General features: G+C 35.7%; 2 protein-coding genes across 16 annotated transcripts in view; one reads left to right on the top strand and one right to left on the bottom strand.

The window, feature by feature from the left end:
- CNTRL (centriolin) overlaps window positions 1-6,945 on the bottom strand; it is a 35,897-nt gene extending 28,952 nt beyond the window's left edge. For 5 of the 10 annotated variants that reach the window (XM_049833344.1, XM_049833349.1, XM_049833348.1 and 2 more), the window contains exons 1-7: window positions 6,680-6,944; window positions 4,814-5,069; window positions 4,235-4,368; window positions 3,568-3,698; window positions 2,971-3,112; window positions 1,951-2,137; window positions 1,660-1,853 (exon numbers count right to left, since the gene is read on the bottom strand). In XM_049833344.1, the coding sequence (XP_049689301.1) occupies window positions 1,660-1,853; window positions 1,951-2,137; window positions 2,971-3,112; window positions 3,568-3,698; window positions 4,235-4,368; window positions 4,814-5,036 (1,011 nt within the window). In that variant the 5' untranslated portion in view covers window positions 5,037-5,069; window positions 6,680-6,944. Of the gene's footprint in view, window positions 1-457; window positions 506-1,659; window positions 1,854-1,950; window positions 2,138-2,970; window positions 3,113-3,567; window positions 3,699-4,234; window positions 4,369-4,813; window positions 5,070-6,679 lie in introns of those variants that run through there. The other 5 variants (XM_049833353.1, XM_049833355.1, XM_049833356.1 and 2 more) reach the window with 4 other exon arrangements.
- Window positions 6,946-7,012: 67 nt separating this feature from the next.
- The window catches only part of C5 (complement C5), a 29,573-nt gene continuing 16,745 nt past the window's right edge, over window positions 7,013-19,840 (top strand). For 2 of the 6 annotated variants that reach the window (XM_049833361.1, XM_049833362.1), the window contains exons 1-15: window positions 7,014-8,640; window positions 9,663-9,855; window positions 10,784-10,946; window positions 11,524-11,594; window positions 12,205-12,296; window positions 14,160-14,242; window positions 14,735-14,825; window positions 15,149-15,254; window positions 15,917-16,043; window positions 16,388-16,503; window positions 16,725-16,925; window positions 17,544-17,747; window positions 18,220-18,429; window positions 18,602-18,751; window positions 19,653-19,782. In XM_049833361.1, coding sequence (XP_049689318.1) covers window positions 8,576-8,640; window positions 9,663-9,855; window positions 10,784-10,946; window positions 11,524-11,594; window positions 12,205-12,296; window positions 14,160-14,242; window positions 14,735-14,825; window positions 15,149-15,254; window positions 15,917-16,043; window positions 16,388-16,503; window positions 16,725-16,925; window positions 17,544-17,747; window positions 18,220-18,429; window positions 18,602-18,751; window positions 19,653-19,782 — 2,002 coding nt within the window. In that variant the 5' untranslated portion in view covers window positions 7,014-8,575. Of the gene's footprint in view, window positions 8,641-9,662; window positions 9,856-10,783; window positions 10,947-11,523; window positions 11,595-12,204; window positions 12,297-14,159; window positions 14,243-14,262; window positions 14,346-14,734; window positions 14,826-15,148; window positions 15,255-15,916; window positions 16,044-16,387; window positions 16,504-16,724; window positions 16,926-17,543; window positions 17,748-18,219; window positions 18,430-18,601; window positions 18,752-19,652; window positions 19,783-19,840 lie in introns of those variants that run through there. The other 4 variants (XM_049833359.1, XM_049833358.1, XM_049833363.1 and 1 more) reach the window with 3 other exon arrangements.

The raw sequence follows: 19,840 nt of genomic DNA, 5'->3' as shown, positions 1-19,840 counted from the left end.
CAAAGTGCAACTTTATTACAAGATACAATATGATGACTAAGAGCAGACAAGAACCCACAATTAATATAACACAAATGATCACATGAAAGGCCTTTTAAGTTTACATGCTAAAATAATTTGTCACTAACTTAGGATAAAAAATAATTTGGGTACAATCCTTTAGCAAAATCCTTGCCAAATAATGAATGTATTTACTGCTACTAATGAGCAGTGAGAACTATTAAGACTCATTGTCTGTAAAAGAAACAAAATATCTCAATTGTCAAGTGTATAGAGACCCTGCATTTCATTTTAGCTTAACCTTGTGCTAGTTAGGTTTTGAGCTTGGGGGTTTTTGTTGTTTTGTTTTGTGTTGCGGGTTTGTTGGGTTTTTTTTGTTTTTTGTTTGGTTTTTTTTTTTTTTAAACAAAGGTCCATCATGTGATTTCTTTTAAAATCAACTTTTCACACTGAATACCTGAGGGAGAACATGCAGCAAAACTCCAATAGACAGTGGAAAGCAGGACTAATGGAAGAAAAGAAATAGAACAGATGGGAATAAAGGAAAGGCTTAAAGAAATAATTTTAAAAAATTATACACGTCATGCAAAAATTAACTGTGTTTCAGAGAACAGAAAAAAAAAAAAAATGTCAAGAAAACTGTATCCAAAAACCACAGTGAATATAAAGTCTCACTGGAACACTTTATTGTTCCTCCTTCAGTAAACATGCAAATAAATCCTAGAAATAAAAATAACCATGCAACCCAGGAGCACAGTGGGGCTACCTTTAGTGAGGAATAAAGGCTCTGCGGAAAGGGAACTGTGACAAACCAATACATCAGCTAAAGGAAGAAAGAAGCAAGCAAAGTTTGTCATCCAAAGGATAAGAGTGGGTTAAGTTGCAAAATATATGCTGCTACATCTCACTATACTGAAAACTACATTTTAGAAATAGGCTGCTGGTTAGTGTATATGTGTTCACAGAAGAAACAGCTATAGAAATATTAGCTATAGAGATTCTGAAGGATAAAATTTTAGAAGACAAGTCTAACAAGTAAGATAAAAGCTATATATTAAGTTCACATCAGGTCATTCACAACCCAGCACTCTCAAGTCAACAGGACTTTTCTTGGATCTTATACCTACCAATGAAAGATACTTGTCAAGCCAAAGATTTTAGGATGATGTGAATAAAGTACCAGTAAACTAATGGAAATAATCATCAAGGGGTATTACTGACATACAACTTATATGCACACTTTGTTTTTGGAAAAGCATTCAATTTTTTCCCTTACTGCAGCAGCACTTTAAAGTCCAAACAACAGTGAAGATTCAGTACATCAGCCATTTAGCAGCTAGCAGATACTTAACCTTTCATCAACTGACACAATTTTAAACAAACAAACAAAAAATTACTGGAGACAAACAAGTAAGTTACTGTGAACTATAAATTACAAGAGTGATACTGATTGCTGGCTCAATATACTTACTTCTTCCACAGAAAGAATACTGAAGCACTCATCAAGGAATATTCACTCTCCAAAAGTTGAAGTGCGTTAGTTTTGTCTCTCTTAATTTTAAACATACATCTCCAGCCACCTGAAGTCTCACATTGACAACTCTGTTTCTGACAACAAAACTATTCCAAATATTTACTTAGTGCAGGTGATTATCTTACCAATTCATTTTTGGTGTCCAGGTCCCTTTGCAGGTCTTCATAGCTTTGTTTCTGTTGCAAAGTCTTTTCTTTTAATGATTTGTTGACCTCATCTTGATGGCGAAGTTGCTCAAGCACTTTGGACTGGTTAAGTTTAAGGTTCTCCATCTCCTTTACCGTGTTTTCCAGCTCTCTTTCTAATTTTTCTATCTCTTCTGAAAAACAAAGTAACAGAAACATTCAAATAGAAATCTTTTCCATCCAAACTGGAATTTGGTGTCATTCACTATAGTTGTAACATATCACTATTACCTAAATTAAACCTCTCTAGAGCTTCCTGCCTGTCATGGTTTGTCACTGGCTGTCCATCCAAGTTTTCCAGTGCTCGCAAGCAGAATATGGTGTACAAGCGGTAGTGAGGCAGACTTACAACTGGATTATCAGCAAGGAATAGAGAAGTCAGATCTTGCAGAGGCTTTAATTTAGCTATATCATGGAGCTAAATCAAAGATAAATGGAACAATGATTAGGCATCCTTTCAAGAACAATTAAAACCCCATTACTGAATTTCTGATTGTATAGAATGTTTTATGTTAGGTCCATCTCTGAGGATCTATTTTAATGTTTATGCTAAAGTGAAATCTCTAAAAACCTACCAAAATACACAGTGAAGTTACTTCCTAAAATCAGCTTGTTTCTTCTATGAAAAAAATACCACTGCAAAGAGGGCAAATTTCATCAAGCCTGACCTTGGAAATTTCAAGATAACAAGGCCTGTGGATATATACAACCTTCCATTCCCCCAGACTTCTAAGAAAAGGGAGCTTTTATCATGAGGAGTACTCAAAGCCAGTTTACTTCTCCTCCTAAGTAGCATTACTCATTCAGGAATTGTATTAAGTGATTTCATTTCATAGACACCCTTTTGTAGCTGCAAAACATGGACATTAACCTGGACAACAGAAGTAAATCTAGTCATGTCCTAAATACAAAATGTAAGCAAATGGATTATTTACAGGTCTCCAAAACCATATAATTAACATATCATAAGGGACACCACCAATAACATGCAAAAGTCTTCACATTTTCACCAAATTTTTCCTTACTTTCCAAAAACTTGGGCTTTCCTGAATAACATAATATAGGTTTATGCTTTGAATACCTGGCACAAAAGGAGAGTTTTTCAATTTTATTAGGCTCACAATGGCTGTATTTCACAACAGACTTTGTGGAAAGACATTCAGCAATTATTCAGAGTGAGTCAATTAATGTAAACATACCAGCTCATTAAAAGATTCTGAGGAATCATTGTTCTTAACTATAATCACTTACTGATGATATTTTATTCTGTTTCAAATTAAGGATGCGCAGGGATCTCAGTTTCTTCCCTACCCACACAGGAATATGATCAATCTCATTCCCTGCAAGGTTCAGCTTTTGTAGATTCTGCATATGTTCTATACCTTCAATTTTACTGAAAATAAGAAGAAAAACATAACTTATCATGAAGCACAGCAAATTTACAGTGTAACTGAGGCATTATGGATAAACTACACCAAAAACAGTTGTTTACTGCCACAGACTCATAATTCAAATTAAATTACACCAGTTTACTTCCAAGTACTACATTAAGACAAAAAAAAAAAAAAAATATTTCACAGCAATTGAATAAAAACTTGCATTTCTGGCTTGGTTTCCTAGGAAACAAGTTTAACAGCAGCCATGGTACCCTAACAGCACTTCCCAGAACTATTTATCCATCTAAGAGCTGTACTTTTTAAGATCTCACCAAAGCCTGTTAGTCTTGACATACAGCTGATGGGAAATTCACCTTAACTGTTCACGCCTGTGAGAGAACTCACTTAACAATAAGAGAATAAGAGCTTTACTGTATCTGGGCTTACTATAACCATCAATGTTTCTGCTTACCTGATTTTGTTGCAAGACAAATTGAGTTCACGCAATTTCATCAGTTTATTCAACTTCTCAATCTTCTCTATTTGGTTGTTACTAAGATTTAGAGTCTCTAGTTTAGAGCATTTTTCCAAATTTTCTATGTACTAAAAAACAGAAAATTAATTCCTTAGGATTGCAGCTCTATTTTTTTTTTTTAAGAGAAAGGCAGATTTCTATTTTTAACAATCAACAATTCATTAAAAAATGCAAAGTATTCTAATATTAATCACAGTTGCACTGTTGCATTCTAAAACTCTGCTTTTAAGTACAGTCTTCTAAATTGTTGGAAGAGGAAAGCTAGATTTTAAATTTAAAATTTACAATGGACCAGTCTCATCTACACAAAAGGGAACCTGCCATTCAAAAAAAACCCAAACAACAAACCAAACCAGCATAATCCAAAAGCTAAAAAATTACACAAATGGATAGCATTCTAAACTTCATTCTAAGTGACCCAAAATTTTTTCTTTTGCACAAGTCTCCACTGACTTTTTTTTTTTAAACAGAAGCTGCTTGTAGAACTAGGCTAACATAATTAGAATATAGCTGTTTACATCCACTTTATAAAAATAGACCTTTACTAAAAAAGAAATCAAAATGAATTTTTAACTTTAATTACCAGTTATTTTCAGTAACTTACCTTAAATTTCTTGTCCCCATCCTTTGGGGAAGAAAGATTCAGTGAGCTTACACATGCCAAATTTTCCTGTTTTGACAGACCTTTTATAAGGAGTTCAGTAATGTACCTAACTCCTGAACTAACACCATTTTCATCTGAAATTAAACACAGAAACTACCCTCAGTAGTGAAAGAATTTGTTATTTTTATATCAGTCTTTTATTTCACACTGAATACTGGGAAAACAGGAATAATTGAAAATTATTCCCCCCACCACCACAGGGGATGAAAAGAAACAGCACATCAGAAGCATTTACAGGAAATGACATATTAGAGGAAGTGGGTATAGCCTTTTGAAAAAGGCACAGTATGCATCTCTCTTTGCTAGTCTTCCCCCTGGCACAGAACGTAAGGAGAAAAGTCTCATTATTCTACATAGCTTTCATTAGTATAATTTCCACATTTGAGTACCAGAAGATGAAAGCAAGTTATAGAGGGCTCTTTCCAACAGATCATACATCTTTAATCATACAGTTCACAGAACACTGGCTTTTTATACTTTTAGTATGTACTTTTATACCAGCAGTTATTTATACAATACCTTTATGAAACTTATACTCAAAAGCAGCTTCTACGTTTTCTGCTGTAATATCAAGCCGTTGGTGCCTCCACTCCATGCTTTTGCAAGCAGATGGAGAAGTCTGTTGGCTAAGAGGAGACGGCGATCTGGTACTTGAACTGACAGGAGACATTGGACTAGGTGTCCAAGAAGCTGACATCTGTGGTTTTCTACATAATGCTTTTCTTATGGAGCCTTTCTTCATTGCCAAAAATACAGAATATCATATGAACAGTATCTGGAAGAATAGAAATAAACACATCTGTATATAAGTCTAAACCTTAATGGTTTGCAGGCCAACAAAGATGCTACGGAAGCATGTTGTTTAAGGATATTAGGTTTTTGTTGTCTCAGTATCTATGTGCTTAACAACACAATTTATCACTTCAGATGATACAATTTGGGACACCACAGAGGTGATATTTGAAAAATTATCTCTTTAGCATAAGAAAATATTTCCAGTAATGACATAGTGCCAAAACCCACATCTAAGCCAATTTTCCAATGGGTGACAGCTTCCAGTTTTCATGGGCTAACACAAATTCGGAGGAATGGTATACCTGTTTACTTACACCATTCTACAGTGCACCAGGAACTGGCTGAACCACTTTCTATTTTGCAACTCCATCTTGGTAACTGTCCTGCAATTTATGGTTTACACAAACTCTTTCAGGTCTGGAGATGACTCTCAACTCAGACTAACATAGTTGGCAGGGCACAGAAAGAAAGGACTAGGATCCCAATTGTTTTTACCAAAGCTAGAAATCACCCACTTTGCAGCTAGAAGAGCAAATACAAGCAAAAAAAGGCAACAGAAATAAAAAAAAAATTAGTACCAGTCTAGCACTGGCATTCCTTCAGTATTCCCCTTTCTGGAAGTTATTCCGTGACTGCCTGGGAAATTCCAGAGAATATTAACAGAAACTTCCCCCAGCGACAAATGTAATTCCCTAGAGATAAGTGTAGAAAGTCATGTACGCATTCTGTGTGTCAAAGCCCCTGTAGTAGCCACCTTCAAGGAACAGATTTTTACTAAAACCTAGACCCAGTAAACAAAAAGTACATTTTAAGACATTCTTTAAGATAGAAACGTATGCTTTGAAGGGAACTTTGAGCTATATGAGTGATTACATTGTGTCTTGAAAAGATTTGCTTCACTAAAATTAATTTTTTTTTTTCCTGAATCTTCAAAAAGAAGGAAAGAAAGAGCAAAGAAGCCGCTCTCTTCTATCCAGCACTTGGAGGCACAACTCATTCAGGGCCAGGAAAATGAGACTGGAGCAGGCAGGAGAGGGAAAAAGACGATGGTGAGCCAGTGAAAAGCTACTTTAGGACGTTCCTTCATGTTTTAAGGAGAGCAGTTAGACATTTTAATGCGGTTTCTTGCGAAAAGATTGCAATGAAACCCACGACAAAACTCTCACGTTAGAAGAGGCAGGGAAGGGGGGAGCCTTGAGCTGACCTGGCCGCGGAGGTGTGCCCTGGGTGTACCCCACGCCCCGGCGGGGATAGACGGGCCCTCGGTGCTGCCAGCTTCCCCCCCCCCGCCCCGCCACCCCTCCGGTTAACGGCTGCGCACCCGCCACGGTCGCTCCGTCCCAGCCGAGCCACCGGCCTCTCCCCGCCCTCCCGGCACGGCCGGCCCGCACCTGAAAGGATGGCGATCACCCAGCGCGGCACGGTGCTGCCGGCTCAGCCCCGGGCTTAGCTCCCCTCCGCGGGGGCGGGCTGCGGGGCAGCGCCGCGCCCCCAGCCCGCAGTGAGGCAGCCGGGGAGCGGGGACGCTCGCTGAAGGGGAATCCCGGTTGCCGCCGAAGGCGGTTCCCCTCAGGCCTCCGCTTTGATTACCTGCGTTGACATGGTAACGCCGTTTCACCGCTCGCCGCCGGGGCAGTGGCGGCCAGGGCGGCCTCCGGGAGACCCCGCGTGAAGGCACCGGCTCTCAACGCACCTCTCTCCTGCTTCCCTTCCTCCGCCGAGCGATCGTCGTCTCCGCCGGCCGTCAGGCCCGAGGTGCTGCGGTTCCTTTAAGAGCCCAGCCTGAGGAGCCGAGTCGACGCCATTTTGTCTGCTTGTTGGCCGGCCACGGGTGAACGGACCCGGGGGAGGGGCGGGGCAGGCCCTGGCGAAGCCACGCCCCTCTCTGACGCGGCTCTCCCGCCGGTGATGGCCCCTCCGGCGCGTGCGCTGCCATGTCTCCTATTCCCGCCGCCAACGGCCGATTTACCTCAGGGCCGGGCGGCGGCCGCCCCTCCTCTGCCCGGTCCTCAGCTGCGAAAGGGTAGTTTCTGAGAGGATTTGTTTTAATTAAAGCCCAGTCACTGTACCAATAACAAAGCCTTCTCTGTCGATAGGGCGTTTTTTTTAATGCGTGTTTGGGGTTTTTTGGTGTTTGGTTTCTTTTTCGTGTGTGTTTTATGTATCCAAATGTATGTATCGCATATTAGCATATCGGTGTAAAGTTGTATGTAGGTGGGTTTTACTCCAGAATATTGTGTGTAGCATTGGAAATACGTAATACATTTGATAAGCTCAATGCAGTAGGCCTAAATTACCACCATTTTCACAGGTGTTTAAATAAATATCTCGAATGTTTGGGGGCTGTTAGTTTGGAATCTATACAACTAGATGTGAAATGTAGGGTTGAAAAATCAGTATGCTGTATCTGAAAAAAGAATGTAGGGAAGGGACATAATTAGATTTAAAAAACGTTATTTCAGAATATTGTTAAACTTTAAAAGTGTTTTCCAACATTCTTCACTGTTTGCTCCTTATTGTTTACATACCACCCATGTAAACTTACTGTGAATTCTCATTGTTTAGTATTTAATAATAGGTATTTGGGCCATATTTTTAATAATGTTAAGCAGCGTACATTTTGTAAGATTTTATTCTATCATTGCTTCTCTTGTAGTTTATTACATCTGTTGAGAAGCCCAAGTTGACCTTGTAATTTAATTTTATATTGATCAGAAACAGTTCTGTAAATGTCTTTCCAGTAAAGGTTGACTACAGTATTTGTTTAAACCTCAGAAGTCTTGCACAACTTTAGTTTAACTTTACATAAACTTATTTGTTGAGGTCCTATGCTTAGGTATCAAGCATGCAAAGGTTTTGTCACTAATATTTTTTTTTTTTGCAAATGCTGTTTAAAATAGTACCTGTTGTAGACATATTGTGCCCTAATATTTTACGTTGCAGTTTTATTTGTAATGAAAGTACTCGGCATAATCAGCAATACAAATGGCTAAAAGAAATTTGCAAGTGAAGAGTTATTTCAAAACAAAAAAATGGAAACTTCTGGTCTAAACATATCAGCAGATTATGTTTGATATAATTCAATTGCTTTTTTTTCCTTCAGAAGCAAATTTAAAATCACTTTGATTTAAATAAAAATTATTTTCTGAAGGACAAAGTGAAATTAATTTTTTGTTTGTTGGGGGAGTTCTCTTGCTACTTCTGAAAATCATTTTTTTTAATGTAGCTGTCAAAGTTAGGACTGACGTAGGATTGCTCTGGAAATATTGAAAAATTGAAATCCTAAATTAAAAAACTCCTAAGTTTAGGTACTCTGGCTTCCTTGAGAGGGGGCAGTAATGTTTTAGTAAAACATGATCTGCAATTAATTATTAACTGTGAGTGAAATGTTTTGGTGGTATTTCTGTTCATCTACAGCAGAAGCCAAATGCAGTTTAATCCAAAATCATTAGCATCTGTGGTTTGTTGTTTGTTATCATAGACGCTATGACTATTTTAATATATTTTTTTGTTTTGTTATTTTCTGGAACAACTTTTAGCCAAGAGAAAACGTAAGTAAAGCAAATACAGAATTTACTGGAAATGTTACTTGATTGTTGTCTGCTCTTTTAGGTAAATAGATACAGAATTTAAGTAGAGTCAATACAAAAGGCACTATCCACATTGGTGTGTTTTCCTGAGCAAAATTCTCACTAGTGTATGTGGGACTAATGCTAGAAAAAGGACTGATGCTTCTGGAATTACTGTATTTGCTGCTGAAGAAAGAGGTAGAGTCATCTACTTACGTGCCACAAGGTAAACGTACAAAAAGGTTAAGAAATTAAGCTGGTGCTCGTTAGCTTTTCTGTAGTGCCTGAAGACAGATACTTTGCTCCAGGTTTGATGAAAGCTCTTAATTGTGTATTTTACAATTGTACTTAGTGGTGCTTTTTTGATTCTTACATCTGTTAACAATGGTATATAGAAAGCACCAACCTAAATGCTTTTAGCATTTCAGAAAAAGAAGATGCACGTACATCAAATGTTTTGTTCAGTGGCACTTCGTATGTATTTAGCTATATTATGTGATCAGGTACTAAATCCTGGCTCGCGCTTTTGTAGAATGGTGCACACTTTGGTTTATAAAGCACTGAAGAAATTAGTGTAATCCTGCAAATATTTGTTCACATTTGCCTTTACTATAAGCTGCCCCATTCATTTAAGTAAGAACTTTACTGGTGGGAAAACTACGCAAGTGTACTCTCTGGAAGATTAGTGTTTCAGGGTTTAATTTGGCAAAAGGAATAATTATTTCCATATAAATAGCCTGTTTTAGTAAACATGGTTTTGTGTGTCTGCAAAATCAAATCCACAAACATTACCTAAACTGTTGTTTGGTAATGTTACATTACAGTTTTTGTAAAAATTATTCTGACTGGGGCTCCACTGTTTTTAGATTGTGTCTTAGAATAACTTAGCCTGATTATCTTGTTTGCTTTAATGGTGTGTATGTATGTGAATTACAAATGGAGGTAAGAAATCTGAAAGAAATATAGTTCCATTATCCTTTTATTGTTTTATATTCTGTATACAGATATGTCCTTACAGCACCAAAGATCTTCCGAGTTGGGGCATCCGAGAAAGTTGTAGTTCAAGCTTTTGATTATGAGAAGGAGTTTGCAGTCAATATTGCCATAAGAAGTTTTCCAGATAAACTTGCTGTTTATTCTTCTGGCCATATTTCTTTAACTCCAGCCAACAAATTCCAAGATGCTGTAACTTTAACAGTAAGGAATTCAGACTTGCAGTGTTTTTATTGTTACATTTAGTTATAAGTGTTAAAAAAGATGATGGTAAGTTTTCTGTTGTTTAAACTGGGAAGGGAAGCCTAGCACCCTGATTTCTCAGTTTGCCACATATAGTTTATTTCATTTTAGTTTGTCTGAAATTGAAATTACATTGGATAGAATTAGTGTAAAGGAATGACACCAAAGTTAAACATATAATCATACTATTTGAGAAACATCGTGGTCACATAAATTTAAAAAATAAAAAGGGAGAGAATGGAGAAGTATTGTATGTGGACAAGATATGTCAACTGAGTGTTCAGAGTAAGCCAAAATGGTAACTAAACCGAGGTTTGGGACTTGGTCTTGTTTGTTGGTGACAAGCTCCCAAAGGGACCCAGATTTCACCATAAAGTTTCATTTAACTAATTTCCTTGAAGCAAAGATTGCAGGAAGCTAAACAGATTTTTACTGAAAGCTGTTGACCAAGAAGGTTTTACTTGGGGTGATGCCTCCCAGGAAGTGCTTCTCACCCAGTTTTCCTTTTCAGCCAAAATACCTATTTCACCAAACTACCAAACCACAACAGTAACTTTGGTGTGCTGAAGATTCATCGTGTGTCTAAATGGAAGTCTGATAATTTGTACTCTTATAGCCTCATAACTGGGCTTTGGACTTTGCTATTTTAGTTCTGGACATAAATAAAATGCAAATTTTCAAAATATCTGTTTGTAGCTTAATATTCCAGACTGTCATCTATGATGTAAGCAAGAATAAACGCTTGTGGGTGTTGATGTTTTTACTTAATGATAATCAGCAGGATAGTAATTGCTATTCAGATACTCTTCTCAATTAAAAAAACTGTGGGGAAAAAATACTTGAAAAATATTTTAATGTTCTTTAAAAATCTTTATTTCATCTCCCCCAGCTTCAACCAACGGATTTACCAAGAACAGACAATTCAGTCAAGTATGTGTATTTGGAAGCTGTTTCTCCACATTTTACAAGATTAAAAAAAATTCCAGTTTCCTATGAGAATGGGTTTCTTTTTATTCATACAGACAAACCAATTTATACTCCTGATCAGTCAGGTAAATAATGCTTATTTCTCTTGGCTGATATTTGATTTTTAAAGTCTGTTGACTTTGCCAAGGAATTAGGATTTAAATGTTCTTTAAGCTCTTGGTTATGCTGTACTGCCATCAGCTGCTATTTACTTTTTTAATCAGCAGAATAATATTTTGTATTATTTGATCATACTGTAGAAATCAATCGCTTCTCCCAATATTCTCTCAGTCCCTGCCCTCTACACCCTAAATGACTAATCTGTGACACAAAGAGTAACAGGTTTTCCTGGGAATATATTATAAGTATTTGTGAAGAAATGATGACTGAATCATTGGTTTCCTGTAGATTGAGCTCTTTTCCTACAGAAGTGATATGCTAAGATTGTGATGATTGAATGTGAGAGTGGTAGTGCAGGGTCTCTTGTTGCTAGCATGAATAAATACTGTTTGGACGCCATACTGACAAAAGGTCAAGAGCATTCTATGAATACTAAAAACTTAAAAAATTAGTAGGGATAAAGTGTCTTGAGTTTGTTGTTTGTTTGTTTTTAAAATCTCTATAATGGTATGACTTTGAGATTTATTGTAATAATTCTTACAGTGAAAGTCAGGGTTTACTCTCTGAATGAAGAACTGCAGCCAGCTCGACGAGAAACTGTCCTAACTTTTGTGGTAAGTTGTAAGTTAATTTAATATTAATAAAACAAATAAATGTAGATAGATGGTAAATCAATATTGCAGTCAATATTTAATAAAACTGTTAGATGTTTTTGCAGGTAGCCAGACACCTTTTAAAAGATCTAAAAATAACTTTGCACAGTTGGATAGAGGCTTTCAAGTCCCAGATCTGAAGTTGATACAGAATGGAAAAAAAAATAAATCTGAATTATCTTTAATGTCTAGGGAAAGGACTTTTGGGGGAATTTTAATAATATATGCATTTCATACTGTTGATTATTTCATTTAACATATAAAAATAATCAGTATCTATTATACTATATTCTTTAGTCTTTAACAGTAGGCTTGTTATTACAGTAACTTTTTAGCAATTTTAAGCATTGTGTAGTAACAGCTTTTAATTGTTTGAACCACAGTAAAATGTTTTTATCAGAATTTCAGCCTGAGCTGTTTCTAAAAATGTTTGTTTTTTCATGCTGTGAAATGGGCAGAACTCTTAGAAAAATATGTTACAGCCAGGTTCCCACTGAAATCACAGAATGAAGATTTTCCTTTTGATATGAATGATCTGCAACTGCTGATTCTTTCCTGTTATGATTTAAAGGATCCTGAAGGAGTAAAAGTGGATATTATAGAAGAAGAAGATTTTACTGGAATAGTTTCTTTTCCTGACTTCAAGATTCCTCCTAATCCTAAGTAGACTTATTTAATGCTTTTTGAGAATTATTAACAGATTATTACTGCCTTTTCTTAAAGACTGTCAGAGTGTCTTTTGCTTGATACACTGAGTGTGCATGACTTGAAACTTGGAGATTTCTAACATTTCACATAGTGTGTAACCATGGTACAAATAAGGAACTTACAACTAAGTGTTCTCCTTTTCATTTGACTTTGAAAGTAAAATTTTTCTCCTAAAGCCCAGTGGGAAGCTTACTCTCTGTGTTTTCAAACAGATGGCATATGCTCACTGTAATGAGAGAAAGTGAGATGTAGTGAGTGAAAATATTGGTGATAAAACTGAAGTTGAAGAACAGTGGTAGGTTTGTCATGCTCAATTAAAAAGGAAGATTAATAAAAAGTAAAGCTTTCTACTGTAGAGATAGAAACAGTGTCAAAGATGTATTGATTTCAAGGAGGGGAAACATTTCATGCATATATTCATACGATGCACTAGCATTTTTCCAGTAACACCAGCATACGAAATAAATATCTCTTCAGTTCTCCTTTTAGTCTTGAGAGGGTGCTGAAGATTCACTGAGTTGGCAGAAGGGTGCTAGCAGGTGCTTGAAAAAATTATTTTTGACTGATTCACTTTCCATTAGGAAATTAGCAATAATTTCAGTCTGAGTAAAAATTAATTCTGTATCCTTCTTGAAACTGAGTATCTGTTAACAGTGGACTTGTATAATCTTTATCATAGTGCTATATGGCCGAAACATTGTAGGAACTGATTTTCTATAAATAATTATGTAAATTGCAGTTGTGCCTCAGTGCTTTAGTCAGAGAAGAGGACCCTAATAGAAGTGTGCATGAGACCTTTTGAGCATTTTCTTGGCTGGTATAGGTTACAAATACATTTTTCAGTGTAGACACGTGTACCCATTCTCTGTCTATGCAAGAAGTTAACTAACATGCTTAATCCTTTTTTATAGTATCTGTATGTCAGATTATTATTCATTCCTTGATCCAACTTGAACTCTAAATGCTTCCTTATATAAGACAAAGTTATTTGTTTTTTTGTGGAATTTCTGAATTCTTTATTACTGTGCTTTATAACCTTATAAATAGGATAAGTATATTGAGTTTGCCTGGTTTTTAGCCAAAGAATTGATAATTGGTCATACCCTCCGGCCTTGTTCTTATTATTAGGGAAAAAGACTGCATTTTTCACTTACATTGAGGAAATTTAGCTACGTTACAAAACTGGCGAAGATGAAATGAGTGTAGTATGTAAATTAAAGCAAACAGGATCAAGTTTCTTTGAATGGTAAGATAGGAAGATACATTTAGATACGCTCTGCACATAGAAGTTCTGTGGGTTTAAGTAAAGCAATACGAAATTAAACAAATGTCTTTTGAGTGCTTTTAGTAGCAAAGAAAAATCATCCAAATTATGGTAAATAAGGTGATAGATCCTAATCCCGCTCACTGCATCAAAACAGACTTGCAGCCAGCAACAGGCATTTGTCTAACCTCAGGGGTGGTAATTGGCAAGTGCAAGAAGCTAGCAAATAATGTCTTAATGACTCTGGTTACATTTGCAGTCTTCAAAACGTGTCTCTGCTTGTAACTATAAAACAAAAAGTTCTGATGATAGTTGTAATATAAATAATGGCATATTCTTTTCTAATTTATTTCAATGCTTTTAAATAAGTTTCAAATAATTATTAAAATGTCAAAGCAGAATCTTCTCAAAGTAGGCACTGAACATGCAAAAACTTGGTGCTGGATTTTTCTCTCTAATTATTAACATGTAATATTGTTAAGTAGCAATATTAATCTTTGCCTTTGACATTCATTTTCATCTTAAAAAAATGTTTGATTGTTGACATTTCGTAGGTATGGAATTTGGAAGATTGAAGCCAAGTATAAGAAGAATTTTGTAACCTCAGCTGTTGCAAAATTTGAAGTTAAGGAATACGGTAAGGTGTGCCTATATGGTGAACCTTCATTTTTATATGTTTTTTCAGTGACATTTATAGAGGACACCTATACAACACAGAAGAAAATGCAGAAATGCCTGAGGTAACATTGGTCTGCTTATACAGAGCAATGGGGTGCAGTGTAATGCCAAGTGGCAATGTCAATTCAAGATTATCGGTCATATTGGTATAAGACTATGTTAATAGAACTTGCCTCTAAATAGAGTTATTCTTTAGTATGCTGGGTCATCTTGACATAGTTACACTGATGCAAAATGTGGAGCCAGGGCAACTGCAGATAACTTAGGGCTTTAGAACTTGTGCTTCACTGTGGACAAGCCGACAGCTGTATTTTGGGGCTATAATATTGTAATTCAAACCACTTGAAAGTGACATGATTCCTTGATAGCTATGCAGAGGCATCTTTCTGAGTACGTGTGGCTTAATGTATATAACATGTCTAAGTAGCTTTCTTCTCTACTCAATTTTCAGCAATGCCAAGCTTCTCTATCATCATAGAGCCAGAAAGTAACTTTATTAGTTCTGATAAATTTGAGAACTTCAGGATTGTTGTGAAAGCTAGGTAAGGAAATTTGGCTTTGATTCCTAAATATGTGTGTATCTCTTCTTCTTTTACCTGAAGAATGATTCTCCCTTGTCCAGAAGTTTCCTCTTTTACTTCCTCGAGAAGCCCTATCATCACAATCCTTTCTGCTCTGTAAAAGAACTAGGTGACCTTTTTAAAAATTCTTACAAAGTGATTATTTTTCAACAGAAGTGTTTAAAGCTACACAGACATTTGTTTTCTATCTCTTGTCTAGGAAATTACTCCTCTTCAAAAACAAATGCTTTGTTGCAGCCATTAAAGTAATCTTAAAAGCATTTATATTGTTGTTTTGTTCTTAGCTATTTTTATAATAAAAGACTTGCAAGTGCTGATGTTTTTCTTCGTTTTGGAATAATTGAAGAAACTGGAAAAAGAATGATTCCTCGTGCAATGCATGTAACGAAGGTAAGAAGAATCAAGCCTAGTTTGTGTAGATTTCATATGCTTAGTTCAGGACTGATCCCCTTCCACTGAAGTTTTCCCATTAAATTTGATGAGAATGGGTCCCAACTCCTAGTTCGCAGTGCCACCTATTCAGTGTCAACTTTTCCTATATAATGCTGTCATCAGGGTCATAGAAATGTGTGGTTGAAATTTCTACAAGATCATTTTTATGCTATCTATTACAGAATAAACGAAAGAAATACAGGATAGATGTAGTAATACCACATCATGATAGGAGACAAACAGATCAAAATTATATTGATGTATTATGGGCAGTCTGTTTTCCACCAATTATCCCTCCCTCATTTAGTCTGGCCTTTTTGATTTAGTCATTAAGAATGATAAAAGGCATTATCGTTCCTCATTTAGTGAGGAAATCTCTGCATATTCCTACCTCTTGTTGGGTCTGCATGCAGACTTTGCAATATGTGCCACTGGTTGATTAATTATCAATAATTTTAGGAAATAAAGAATTCTTCTTCATTAAAACATCTCCACCTTTGATTTCCTCTGAAAATAGACAATGAACAGAAACATGTTGAAGTTCGAATTTGTGTATAGTGTATCTGTGTGTTATTTCTAAATTATTGACTATAAAGTAATTATTTATATTTCATTTCCAGATTGAAAATGGAGTTGCTCAGATCAATTTTAACAGTAGGAAAGCAGTGAGTTTTATAGGGTTTCAAAGTCTAGAAGAATTGGATGGGTCCTATTTATATATTTTGGCATCAGTGTTGGAGTCTAGGGGTAAGTTGCTTTTGAATTGATCTTTTGTTTTTTAACTTACCTGCAAATGTAAACAGAACTAGAAAACAAAATTATATGGATAACTTTCCTAGTATCAGACTTTCTTTAGTATTCAGAAGTCCTTCTTCCAAAAACGTAAAGGGAAGAACGACCCGTCCCATCACTGTAAAAATGTTTAGGGATTAAACTTTTTTGGCTATTTGTTTTCAAACAGTGCTAGGAGTTGACTCTCTAGATGCAAGGACGTCACTGTAACAGACAGGTTGTGCTGCCCTTTGAAGGCAAATGGAGAAAACACGGGCTCTAGCATGTGATTATTAAAAGGGGCATAATATTTTTTTTAGGTGGCCTCAGTGGTGAAGCAGAATTTGCTGGAGTCAGATTTGCTGTATCTCCTTACAAGTTAAGTTTGATTGCTACTCCTCTCTTTGTGAAACCTGGACTTCCGTTCTTCATTAAGGTTAGTTAACATAAGCGGTATTGTTGCATGTTATAACATAAAACCCATAATGCAGAAGCCTTATTCTTTTTTGTATATATTACTGTAGGTGTTTTAACTTGCATTGACCTTTTACAATTTTTTTAAACTTTCTATTGTAGAAGAAGCCTAGCAGCTTGAAAGTTTTCTCCTTGAAAAATGTCACCATTAATGTAAGAAATATTATCTATTATGATGCACAGGTGCAGGTGAAAGATACAGTAGATGACTTTGTTGGAAATGTCCCTATAAAAGTCACTGCAAAATCATTTAGTGAGCAAATGGATGAGACTGAATTGATAGGAGAGAGTTCAGAATCTGGGAGAAGACAAACAAGCATGAATGATGGAACTGCTTTGTTTGTTGTTAATATCCCATCTGACAGCAAAATATTGGAGTTTCAAGTGAGTTAAATCATTCTATTAATTTATTTCTTTGAGGGTTCTATTGTGTACTTCTGTGAATGTACAACACTAATGGGAAGATTTTTACACTCAAAAATTAAGAGTTCATAAACTTAGAGACTATTATGAATAATCAGTTATGAAAAACAGGTGCTATTATGAATAATCAGTTATGAAATACAGGTGCTATAATGAAACATTACTTCTCTATGAAAGTCTTTATTAAATTGTTCTGAAACAAAATATAATTTATCACATTTATTTCTTAATAATTATTAAACAAAAAAATTAAATGAATTGTGTGAAAACAAATCTCTCAGAGTGCTTCCCTGATTACGTAGGGAGGCATATCATTAACCTTTTCTGCTCTATCTATGTACGTGCTTCTACACTACCATTTTATATTTGACTTGTATTTTTAGGTCTTTTTATTAAAGAAAACATTAAGTCTTGAGTTGGCTTTTATTTTATTAATCTCTTTAAATAATATGTTGCAGAATGCTTTTAATATTGTAACTATTTTTTTTTCTTACGTATAATTCCTTACTTAAACTATTCAGAAGTCAGGACACAAGTTTTTTGTTTCCTCCAATTTCAGACATTTTATTATCTTTTCAGGTAAAAACTGCAGATCGACGTCTTTTAGATGAAAACCAAGCAAGGAAAACCTACGAAGCAAAAGCTTATTCATCGTTAAGTCAGAGTTATCTATATATTGACTGGGCTTCAAACCACAAAATACTAGAAGTAGGGGATTTAATAAGTATTAATGTATATCCACATAGTCGGTATATTCATAAAATAGATCACTACAGCTATTTGGTAAGTAACAGATGTTTCCATATAAAATACTGAATTGTGATTTAATATATGGTCATAAATGAAAAACCACAACGATAAGGAATTATCCTCAGCATAGAATACATGCAGCTCAGACAGCTGCTCTTTCCATATACAATCTGTCAGTCTTACAGTAAAAAATTGTTAACAGTCTCATGTTTAAATTATATATTAAGTCTCCATTGTTTTGAATTCTTATCTGACTTAGACTGGGATTAAGAACAAGTAGTGCTAGTCTTAAGAGCTATTTCAGGAGTTGAAATGTACAGGAAGATGTGCAGAGACAGTACTTCTTTTTAGGGAATGAGGGAGGGAGCTACCTTCCGTTGAGCTAGACCCACTGGTCCCAAATGCATTTTTGTGTGTGTAGGATTATATCTAAATGCAAGTAATTATTACATGTAAGGAACATATTAAATATAAAATTTGATTCTCCCTTATTTTTCTATTATAGATCACATCAAAAGGGAAGATAATAAGCTTTGGAACTCAGAACAGAATTAAGGATTTGGAATATGAACACTTAACTTTTCAGATAACCCAAGAAATGGTTCCTTCAGCACGTCTTATTGTTTATTACATAGTCATGGCAGAAGAAACGGCTGAGTTAGTAGCTGATTCAGTTTGGCTGAATGTGGAACAGAAATGTGGGAATAGTCTTGATGTGAGTAGCAAAACAGGTGCTAAAATTTGTGAGTGTGCATTCATTTTATGGTCAGATTTTAACTTGGGTTTACACAAGTTCTTTAACACTTCATTAAAGTGTCTGCCTTCAGATGGATTTATTTTGGAACAATGTGCTTTTAAAATTACTGATACTGATTTTCAATTTATAGATTAAGCTGCAATCAAGCAAAGAGATACTGAATCCAGCAGAAGTTGTATCGCTTAACATGAAAACACAATTCAATTCCTTTGTTGCTTTGTCATCTATTGACAAGGCTGTGTATGGAGTTACAGGAAGAGGAAAGAAAGCAATGCAAAAAGTTAAGTAGTAGCCACAAAGGAAAAACAAGTTGCTGTTTGTTTCATGTTCATATTCAGATAGCTATTATGTGTCATGCATTCAGTAAGCCTGAAAATAGGCAGAAGAGCAATTCAATCCAGAATAAAAGTTGCTTGTTTAAATCTGACAGTTCAAAATTATAAAAATAATTAATTTACAATGTTTTGGTTTCTGGTAAAAGTAAACTGCAGTTTTAAAGGCAGATCTGAACTATATCATCGCAACCCTTCAGATTTGGCCAAAACCAGGTTGCGGTGTTGGAGAGCTGCTTGATCAAAGAGGCATGGAGACTACATTCTCCTTCCTAGTTCTTGCTATAATCTTTTCAGGTTGTATTTTCAAGGCATACTGGTAGAATGGTATGGCAACTGCTATTATGTTCAGTGGGTTATAGAGGTTTTCACTCCTTGTAGAATTTTAGATACGTGTCTATGTAAATAAAACCTACATAGCATGTCACTGAAAGAATTCCATTCCTATGATAAAACATGTCATTTTTTTAATTCTTCAGAACAGTCAGATACAGAATAGATAGGAGAAGAATAGGAAAATACTTTTGCACCAGCCTTGAATCACTGGAATCTCTTTAATGGCACTATTGAATTGGTTTTAAACAAGCTAGTCCGAGTATCAGAACTGTTAAAACACATTAGTGAAGCATTCCACCTTGATTCATCTGCATGACTCTAACTCTGATGTGGGCTACAAGAAAGTGGCTTTGGTGCTGGTGCTTGAATTAGCTCAAACATTGCTGAATGGTATTCGTCAGCGCGTTGTGAGGACATCTTCCAGACTCAAGTGGCCTTTCTGCAAGTCTCTATTTCATTCATCATATGATATATTCCACATTTTAGTTAGCTGCTGATGTGTTTTTTCTTCAGATAATGCTACAGTTGGAAAAGAGTGACCTTGGGTGTGGTGCTGGAGGAGGGCAGAACAACATTGATGTATTCCGCATGGCTGGGCTTACAGTTTTAACTAATGCAAATGCTGATGATTCAAATGAAGCAGGTATATTCCTTTGTTTTAAACATGAAATTGTGGCTTTTCTTTTCTGAAATATTCTGTT

The sequence above is a fragment of the Accipiter gentilis genome, chromosome 29, assembly GCF_929443795.1.
Source record: "Accipiter gentilis chromosome 29, bAccGen1.1, whole genome shotgun sequence".
Lineage (NCBI taxonomy): Eukaryota > Metazoa > Chordata > Aves > Accipitriformes > Accipitridae > Astur > Astur gentilis.
The sequence above is the reverse complement of the archived record's forward strand: the minus strand, read 5'-3'. Positions and strand labels throughout refer to the sequence as shown.